General features: G+C 45.2%; 1 protein-coding gene across 1 annotated transcript in view; it reads left to right on the top strand.

Annotated features, from left to right (window-relative positions):
* Positions 1 to 10074, top strand: part of PLEKHM3 (pleckstrin homology domain containing M3) — a 161872-nt gene that overhangs the window by 49570 nt on the left and 102228 nt on the right. Inside the window, exon 3 of the mRNA XM_008062403.1 lies at positions 4589 to 4734. Within this exon, the coding sequence (XP_008060594.1) occupies positions 4589 to 4734 (146 nt within the window). The remainder of the gene's footprint in view (positions 1 to 4588; positions 4735 to 10074) is intronic.

Genomic DNA, 10074 nt, shown 5'->3' with positions numbered 1-10074 from the left:
GGTGGGGTGAGGAGGTGGGAAGGGGGAGGATGCTCATTAGAAATGCAGGCTCCATCACTGCACTCCAGCCTAGGTGACAAGAGTGAGACCCCAACTCAAAAAAAGAAAAAAAGAAATACAGATTCCTGGTCCCTATTCCGGATCTGCAGGATCACTATCATCTCGGGGGAAGATGAGTACATATTTTTCACAAAAAATATCCAGAAAACTCTGATGCTCCCTGAATCTGAAAATCCACCAATTTAGGGTGACCCTTTATTTTGTGGTGAGGAAGCAGGGCTGGAGAATTTGTCAGGTCGGCCTCACAGTATGCCCTAGGCAAGAGCAAACCACACTTCCTGACCTGAGATGAGAGCTTGTCTGTGCACCTCAAGCATGCAGACAGGTTCAAATGTACTTCTGGGTCATTAGGGTAATTTCAGCCCTGGAGTGGGAGAACATGTTTCTGAACAAGGTGTGAAGGTAAAGACAGCCATGGACTAATGGGAGGAGTTTATGTGCTGCTGCTTTTGTCTGAACTAAATCCTGAGTGAACCTGAGCTGTATTCTCCCATCCTTCTTGACTTGTGAGAGTCCAGAGGCCTGTCCAGAGCTGGGAGGATGCTAACCTGTGAGACATCCTACAGTTAAACTCCCAGTCTGCTGAGCTGTGGGCCTGTGCCCAGTTCAGTTGATGCAAGCATTGTTAGACTGTCTGCTTTTTAGAAATGCATATTTGTGTATTTTATTGTTATTTTTGAGTCAGGGTCTCACTCTGTCACCCAAGCTGGAGTGCAGTGGCATGATCACGGCTCACTGTAGCCTTGACCTCCTGAGCTCAGGAAATCCATCTGCCTCAGCCTCACAGGTAGCTGGAACTACTGGCATGCACCGCCATGCCCAGCTCACTGTTTTTTTTTTTTTTGAGTTGGAGTGTCACTCTGTCACCCAGGCTGGAGTGCAGTGGCTGCTCCTGGCCACTGCAGCCTCGACCTGCTGGGCTCCGGCGATCCTTCTGCCTCAGCCTTCCAAGTAGCTGGAACTACAGGCACGTGCTACCACGCCCGGCTAATTTTTGATTTATTGTAGAGATGAGGTCTTGCCAAGTTGCCCAGGCGGGTCTCGAACCCACGGGCTCAGGCAATCCACTCACTTCGGCCTCCCAAAGCACGGGATTACAGGCTGAACCACCGAGCCTGGCCCAGCTCACTTTTTAATTTTTTCTAAAGATGAGCTCTGGCTACATTGCCTAGGCTGGTCTCGAATTCCTGGGCTCAACAAGTGATCCTCCCAGCGTGCTGGGATTACAGGTGTGAGCCACCATGCCCGGCCCATATTTGTTTATTTTAGTATTGCCGATGTGTGTTGCATCCTGAAAATGAGAATAAAGTCATAAAAATGATAGACTGATAAGCCCAGTAGTACCTAGTAAAGACTATATACAAAGAGGGACCCCCAAAACTCGGAATTATCTTTTAGAGGGTGGGCTTCTTGTAGTACACTCAGAATTTGTTCTTCTGGGTCACATGATCAGTTGAAGTTTTTATCTGGAAGTTTTGAGGTTTTATCTGAGAAGTTTGAGAAGGTGTCACAGTTTGCAGAAAAAACATCCCTAGTTGTGGTAAACAGTGACTGGTTCTTCACTGTGACAACGCACCTGTCCACACCACGCTGAATGTTCAGCAGTTTTTGACCAAAAACAGCACGACCCCCATGACCCCCACTCCCTGTTCATCCAGTCTCAACCCTAGTGACTTTTTTCAGTTTCCTCAGATGATAAAAGTCCTCATAGGGAAATGTCTTGCCGATGTGGAAGATGTGGAACAAAAAAAGGCAGAAGCACTCAAGGTCATCAAAACTGACAAGTTTAAAAACTTTTGAGCTGTGGAAAAAGTGTCTCGATAGGTGTATTGCATCAAACAGAGTGCCTTGAAGGTGGCGGAAGTTTAGACATGTAAGAATAAATAAACTCCAGTCAGGATGGCCATCATCAATAACTCAAAAACAACAGATGCTGGAGAGGATGCAGGGAAAGGGGAACGCTTCTGCACTGTTGGTGGGAGTGGAAACCAGTGCAGCCTCTGTGGAAAACAGTTTAGTGATTTCTGAAAGGTCTAAAAATCGACCTTCCATTCGACTCCACAATCCCCCTCCTGGGAATATACCCGGAGGAACTCAAGTCACTCTATGAAAAGGATACCTGCATATGTATGCTTATTGCAGCATTGTTCACAACAGCAAAAACATGGAACCAAACATGCTGCCCACTGAAAAAGGACTGGATAAAAAAATGTGGTACATATACACGATGGAATATTATGCAGCCATAAAGAAAGACAAAATTAGGAATTTCACAGCAACTTGGATGGATTTTAGGGTCTATAACACTGAGTGAAGCAAAGAACAGAGTATCACATAGTTTCACTTGTAAGCAGGGCTTGAACAATTATCATAATACTGTAAGAAAAGGATTGGCAGTAGTGGGAAACTGCCGGGGCGGGGGGCGGGATCGGCAGTAGTGGGAATCTGCAGGCTGGGGGGGCACTCCTCATCAAAAGGGTACCTGCATAAAGAACATTTGTATACCTAACCCTGAATTATACCCCACATCTTTAAAATAAAAAATTAAAAAAGAATACACTATTTTTTATAAATTCCATTTTTTGAGGATCCCCCTTGTAAATATTTAGCAAATGCTTACTAATATCTATGATATTCAAAACTCAAACAACCAAAAAGCTAAAATAAATGCATATATTTTTTTCAGGGTTATATGGTGAGAATTTAAACGATACCAATGATCCTAAATTTCTTTAAGATCACAGTCACTTTCTAACTCTTTTTTTTTTGAGTCGGAGTTTCACTCTGTTACCCAGACTGGAGTGCAGTGGCCGCTCCCAGCCACCGCAACCTCAACTTGCTGGGCTCCGGTGATCCTTCCACCTCAGCCTTCCAAGTAGCTGGAACTACAGGCGCGCACTACCACGCCTGGCTCATTTTGATTTATTGTAGAGATGAGGTCTCACCAGGTTGCCCAGGCGGCACTTTCTAACTCTTAAGGAAAGATTGAATTCTATTTTGTGTTATGTTAGTGTTAAGTCAATTTGTCACCTATTTTTGGAAACAGTAATATCCATAATGATAATGTTAATGTGTTTGAGCTCCTAGTAATGGAAACGGGGTGAGACATGATCATTATGTCACTATTATTGTTTTTTTAAAGATGTGGGATACAGTTCAGGCTTAGGTATACTGATCATTATATTATTATTGAAAGAGTAACTTATTGTCATGTCCAATCACGAAATAGGCTTAGTGTCCAACCTCCTTGTTCAATATAGCTCTTGGTACCCAATCATGAAATGGGCCACTTGGTAGAGTTTCTAAAATGAAAGCTGCAGATCAGAAATGCCAGAATGATGGTGCTGTTTGTGTATCTTTGATGACTGGGGTTTTGTCCTTGGAGATGATTTTGACAGAATTTCCATACTCATCAGTAGAAAGTAGTTCCTGCTATCTAGAGAAGAGTCATGGCTCTTTTGTGGCAGGGTCGTGGTTATCACCAGGTCTCTTGGCAGTACCAGGACAGTGTGCAGTATCACAGACTTTCTTGGGTCTGGAAAGGCATTAACGGTCACTTGCAGGCGACAGCTTTGTCTCGGGCAGGGTTTGTGAAATAGAGAGACGAGAAGAAGATGCTGTGTAAGGAGAAATGATATGCGGAGAGTGAAGTGAGCACACTGTTTACTTGGGGACCAGTGAGGAGAGTTCTCTGGCTGAAATAAAAAGGGGTTGTATTCCCATTGGAGGGTAGTGGGGGGAAAGTTGGAAAGATGAGACGGGGCCAATCGGAGGCCAAATGTCTTACACTGGTTTTGTAAGCAAACGAAGCCTGCGTATTGGCTTTGAGATCTCTCTCACACTCTCTCTTTTGAGTCGGGGTCTTCCTTTTTCATGCAGGCTGGAGTTCTGTGGTGTGATCACGACCCACAGCAGCCTCAAACTCCAGGGCTCGGGCGATCCTTCCACCTCTTCATCAGTTGTGGGATCATTTCAGCATCAGGCAAGCTCAGAGCCAGATCCACACTCTGCCTGTTAATGGGTAGGCGACCCTGGATGAGATGCTGAGACTCCCAGATGTCTTAGCTTCCTCTTCTGTAAGGTAGAGTCAGCAGCGTCTTCCTCATAGAGATGTTGTGTGGGTTGGACAGGATCCCACGTGAGCAGCTCCCACCGAAGGGCCCGGCAGCGATAACGTCCTGAGCGGGGCAGTGCGGAGGTGAAGGAGTGCTTGCAGAAACTGGCTGTGGCAGTTGCGTGGCGAGTAGGTGGCATCAGAAGAGCCCGGAGACAGGGGACCGCGATGACCCTGACGGAGTGCCAAGAGGAGAGGTGGCGGAGGCAGTCAGACTAGGAAGAAGAGGACACAGCTGCACAACCTGTCTTCCGGCTGTAGAAATGATCCCTGAAAGCACAGTCTTGCCCAACTCTCTTCTCTGTGACTTCCTTTTGGCTGCAGCCTTTCGGTTAAGACTTGAGGGTTGAATAGCCTTGTTCTGGGGCATTGAAAGTACAGCGAAAACCATGGGTTCTTTTTTTTCCTGAACAGGATGCCAGAGAGCCATAGGTCTTTCCAGCGGGAAGGCCAAGGTGTGCAGTTACAGCGGGTGGTATTACTGCAGCAGCTGCCACGTCGACGATAGTTTTCTGATCCCAGCACGTGTCGTCCACAACTGGGATACTTCCAAATACAAGGTAGGTTCAAAACCCGGCTCTCGGTGACAGTAACTTGGGTGCCTGCATGCTGTCAGGTAAATTACAATGACAATGATTAAAAAAAAAAAGTGAAGCAAACTTGTTTAGGTAGTCTCATAAAAGCTATAGTGTTTTATCTAAACCTTCTTATATATCTCATGGTTTAGAGGCTTCTTAACTGTGATTCTTTTTAATTTCCTCATTGAAAAAGATGTGTGTGTGTGTGTGTGTGTGTGTGTGTAGCAGTTTTTACTTCTGGGCCCTGATAATTAATTGTAAGTGCTAAGAGAATTTTGATAGCGAGCGGGTTCTCTTTTGTTATTTTTATTTCACCTTATCTCTAACATCACAACACTATGGGAGAATAAAAGTGGGAAAATGATGCATGTGCTAGTGATCGTCCAAGAAGCGGACTTATATAACCCAAGGTATTTCTTATAGTAGAGTAGTACTCCTACATGTGAAGTTCAGTCTTCTAGCAAACGCAGGCCACCTGGACCTGGAACCTTGTGAGAAGCTATGAAGCTTCTAGGTGGGGCCCACAGCAAGCAGCGGTGCACAGGGCCATCCTCAGACCATCATCAAGACTCTTGTTTTTTAAAAAGGTGACAAGGGAGAAGTGCAGGTATGTGCCAACAGCTTTGGAAAGCAGCTGCTGACAGCCAAGGAGCACAGATAGCAGGCTTGGTAGCTGTAAAAATATGAGTCATCCGGGCTCGGTGGCTCAGCCTGTAATCCCACACCTTGGGAGGCTGAGGTGAGTGGATTGCCTGAGCCCGTGGGTTCGAGATCCGCCCAGGCAACTTGGCGAGACCTCATCTCTACAATAAATAAAAAAATTAGCCAGGCGTGGTAGCGCGTGCCTGTAGTTCTACCTACTTGGAAGGCTGAAGCGGAAGGATTGCCGGAGCCCAGTGGGTCGAGGCTGCGGTGGCCGGGAGCAGCCACTGCATTCCTGTCTGGGTGACAGAGTGAGACTCCAACTCACACACAAAAAAAATGAGTCAAAGAGGAGAAGGGGAAGAGTGGATACTGGGACACTGGGGCTTAAGAGAATAGAGAGAAGAGGAGGAACCAGCAGAGGAGGCCAAGGAGTGAGCAGTGAGGTAGAAGGATCCCAGGGTGTCTGACAAGCCATGTGAAGAAAGTGTTTCCAGATGAATTGTGATAGATGCTGATGGGTCAAATAAGATGAGCTGTGAGAATTGACCACTGGCTTAGTAATGTGGAGATAATTAGTGACCTTAATGAAAGCAGCTTGAATGGAGTGGCGAGAGCAAAGGTCTACTTGGAGTGGGTTCAACATATAATAGAAGGAAAGAAATAAGAGACAAGGATAGACAGCGCTTTTGAGAAGTTTTGCTGTGAAGGGAGGGAGAGCAGGCAGGAGCAACTCAGAGGGGAGTGGGGGCGGCTTAGGCTTGATTTTTTGTTTTAATGGAAAAAATAACTGCATGTTTTCTATGCAGATGTGGACTATCCAGGAGGGAGAGAAGTCCAGGGGAAGTACAGGCTTGCGTAGACAGCAGGCAGTTTGGCCATTGCTTGCAGTATGGAATAAGAGAAAAGGCAGTCTGTGGCCTTGGTGGCAGGTGGGAGGGAGATGTGCTATGTTGGGAGCCTAGGGAAGTTCTCTTCCACTTACATCTTTAGCCTTCATCCGATTATTCTGTTTTGGCCATCTGTGAGCTTAAAGAGATGTTGTACCTAGTCTGAGTCATTCTAGGAGGTGCCTTGATCTTCTGCTTCATAAAGAAAATGGGGTGATGGCACAACTCACTTACAAACGCACCTGCAAACTTCCTGCACCCACATCCCTCCTCGGCCTCTTTCCAGCCACAGCAGAGCCATTACTTCTCTTCTGGAAGTTTATTTCTTCTGCTTGTGTTCATGGTCTTAACTGCTCTCTTCTCCATCATGGTTTTGCCAAATTTTGTTGACCCTGGGCAGTTTCCTCTTCCGCTGGACTTCTCTGGGATCCAGTATGTGGCCAGGTGGGCCACTCTCTTCTTGAATTCTCCTCCTCCCTTGGCTTTTCCTCCCTGGTTCTCCTCTTCCTTCTAACTCTTTCCTAAGATTTATTATTTTGTTTTCTTTTCCCACATGATGCTTTTCCTCTTAGGTCATCTCCCTTCCATGCTTTAGCTACCAAGGCTCAAATGCTCATGATGCCTATGCTTCTAGCTCCAGCTTTGCTATGGAAATTGAGATCTGTGGCTTTGGTTGCCTAATGGACATCTCAACTTTACTTTTCAACCTGGTAGTCTTCAAGACGTGTGAGCTGGTGAGCTATATTGTGCAGCATTTCCACTGGTAGAATAGTTTCCACCTTAGTAGAATCTGGCAAGGCCAGGAACCTGCCTCCCCATTGGGGTGGTGCTCAGGCTTGGGATTCTGCTGTGGTCCTATGTCTTGCACATGCGACAGATGATGTAGTTTTGTTACCTAGTATTGCAAAGATTACAAGAAGCTTTTCTAATCCTTCTGCCAGAATACTGTGACATCTGCCTTGAATGAATTTTGTGTCCAAAATGCCTCATGTAAAAACAGGCTGTATGACTTCTTTTTACTGATGTTTCATAGTTGTGCATATTTATGGTGTATATGTGATATTTTGATACATGCATGCAGGATGTGATGATCAAATCAGGGTATTCACTGTCACAAACATTTATTTCTCTATATTGGGAACATTCACAATTTTCTCTTCTAGCTATTTTGAAATATGCAATAAATTATTGTTACTATAGTTGCCCTACGGTGCTGTGGAACACTGGAGCTTGTTTCTTCTACTGAACTGTCTCTTTCTATCCATTAATAAGTCTCTCCTCATGCCCTCCACCCCACCACCCTTCCTGGCCTCTGGGGACCACCAGCCTACTCTCCATCTTCATGAGATCCACTTGTTTAGATCCCTTATGTGAGTGAGCACATGTGATATTTGTCTTCCTGTGCCTGGCTTGTTTCACTTAGCATAATGACCTCTAGTTTCATCCATGTTGCTGCAAATGACAAGATTTCATTCTTTTTTATGGCTGAATAATACTTTTCTCTGTGTATGGTGTGTTTGCATGCACGGGGCACATTTTCTTTATCCATTTATCCATTGATAGGTGATTAGGTTGATTCCATGTCTGTTTTCTTTTGGATGTATACACAGCAGTGAGACTGCTGGATCATATGGTAGTTCTATTTTTAGATTCTTTGAGAAACCCCTGTACTGTTTTCTACAGTAGCTGTACTGGTTTATGTTCTCACCAACATGTCCCCTTTCATCTCATCTTCACCAGTATCTGCTATTAATATTTTGCATCTTTTTGATAACAGCTATTTTAACTGAGTTGAGATGATATCTTATTGTGCTTTTTATTTGAATTTCCTTCATGATCAATGATATTGAGCATTATTTTATCTGTTTGTTGGCCTTTTTTGGGGGGGGAGGTTGAAGTCTCACTCTGTCACCTAGGCTGCAGTACAGTGGCATGCTCATGGCCACCTCAGTCTCAACCTACTGGGCTCAGGCGATCCTTCCGCCTCAGCCTTCCAAGTGGCTGGACCTACAGGCGCATGCCACCATTCCCAGCTAAATTTTTGATTTACTGTAGAGACGAGGTCTTGCCATGTCACTCAGGCTGGTCTGGAACCCCTGGGATCAGGCATTCCTCTTGCTTCTCTCTCCCAAAGTGCTGGGGATTATATGTGTGAGCCACCATGCCCCATTCTGTTGGCCTTTTGTATATCTTTATTTTATTTTATTTTACTTTTTGAGTCGGAGTCTTACTCTGTTGCCCAGACTGGAGTGCAGTGGCCATTCACGGCCACCACAGCCTTGACCTGCTGGGCTCCGGCGATCCTTCCGCCTCAGCCTTCCAAGTAGCTGGAACTACAGCCGCGCGCTACTACGCCTGGCTAATTTTTTGATTTATTGTAGAGATGCGGTCTCACCAAGTTGCCCAGCGGGTCTCGAACCGCGGGCTCAGGCAATCCACTCTCAGCCTCCCAAGGCGCGGGATTACAGACTGAGTCACCGAACCTGGCTTCTTTTTTTTTTTAGAAATGTTTATTTAGATCTTTTGCCCATTTTAAAGTCAGATTATTTTTATGATTATTTGCTGTTGAGTTGCTTATATTCTAGTTATTAATCCCTTGTTGGATAGATGATTTGTATATATTTTCTCCCATTCTGTAAGTTGTCTCTTCACTTTGTTTATTGTTTCCTTTGCTCTGAAGAAACTTTTTAGCTTAATAATATCCCATTTGTCTGTTTTTGTTTTAATTGCCTGTACTTTTGAGATCTTATGGAAAAAACCTTTGCCTGTACCAGTGTCTTGAAGCATTTCCCAGTGTTTTCTTCTAGGAGTTTCATAGTTTTAGGTCTTACATTCAAGTCTCTAATCCATTTTTTTATTTGATTTTTTTTTTAATATAGTGAGAGGCCTGGGTCTAGTTTTGTTTTTTTTGCATATGGAGATGCAATTTTCCCAGCACCATTTAGTGAAGAGACTGCCCTTTCCCCAGTGTATATTCTTGGTGCCTTTGTTGAACATGGGCTGGCTGTAAATGTGTGGATTTACTTCTGGATTCTCTGTGCTATTCTGTTGATATTTTGCCACCTTGCTAGTAAATGTCTGAGACTCACTTTTTTTGTAACTATGTCACCTGGGAGCAAGTGGGGGAAAAGGCCTGGAGTTAGCGTCTACTTGGAGTCTTGGAAGTCGAAAACAAACAGGGAAACTGTGTGGTCAGTTGGCTTATGTCCCTTTTTATATCCCTGGGCAACTCTGTCTCCCAGTCTACCCAATAACCATCCAAATCTTACCCGCTTTCAAAATGCCTTATTCTAATCCTCCTCAGCATATGAACTTGCCTCCTACTTCAAGGGAAAAATGAAGTTATGACATATGAACATTGGCAAATCTATACTTGTTCCTATCTTTACTGCTTTCCCTCCCATCTTGAGAGAAAGAAGAACCCCTTCTCCTGTTTGGTGATCTTCCTTCCATCTGTGCTCCAGTTATTGTATGCATCTGGGGATCCCTGCTCACTCTTCCAGAGTGGATGTGAGCATGTCCTCCATGGCGACAGCTTCTCTGTTGCCCCTGCCCGCAGACTGCATTGCTGGTCCTGTCTTTTGTGGCACCATCGTGTCATATGTGGATCTTGAGAACTGCACTGCTTTTTTTTTTTTTTTGAGTTGAAATCTCACTCTGTCGCCCAGACTGGAGTGCAGTGCCACGCTCCCGGCAACCGCAGCCTCGACCTGCTGGGCTCCAGCGATCCTTCCACCTCAGCCTTCCAAGTAGCCAGAACTACAGGCGCGCGCTACCACACCCGGCTAAT

This window comes from Carlito syrichta, unplaced genomic scaffold (assembly GCF_000164805.1).
Source record: "Carlito syrichta isolate Samal-C Ts95f unplaced genomic scaffold, Tarsius_syrichta-2.0.1 Scaffold305694, whole genome shotgun sequence".
Lineage (NCBI taxonomy): Eukaryota > Metazoa > Chordata > Mammalia > Primates > Tarsiidae > Carlito > Carlito syrichta.
The sequence above is the reverse complement of the archived record's forward strand: the minus strand, read 5'-3'. Positions and strand labels throughout refer to the sequence as shown.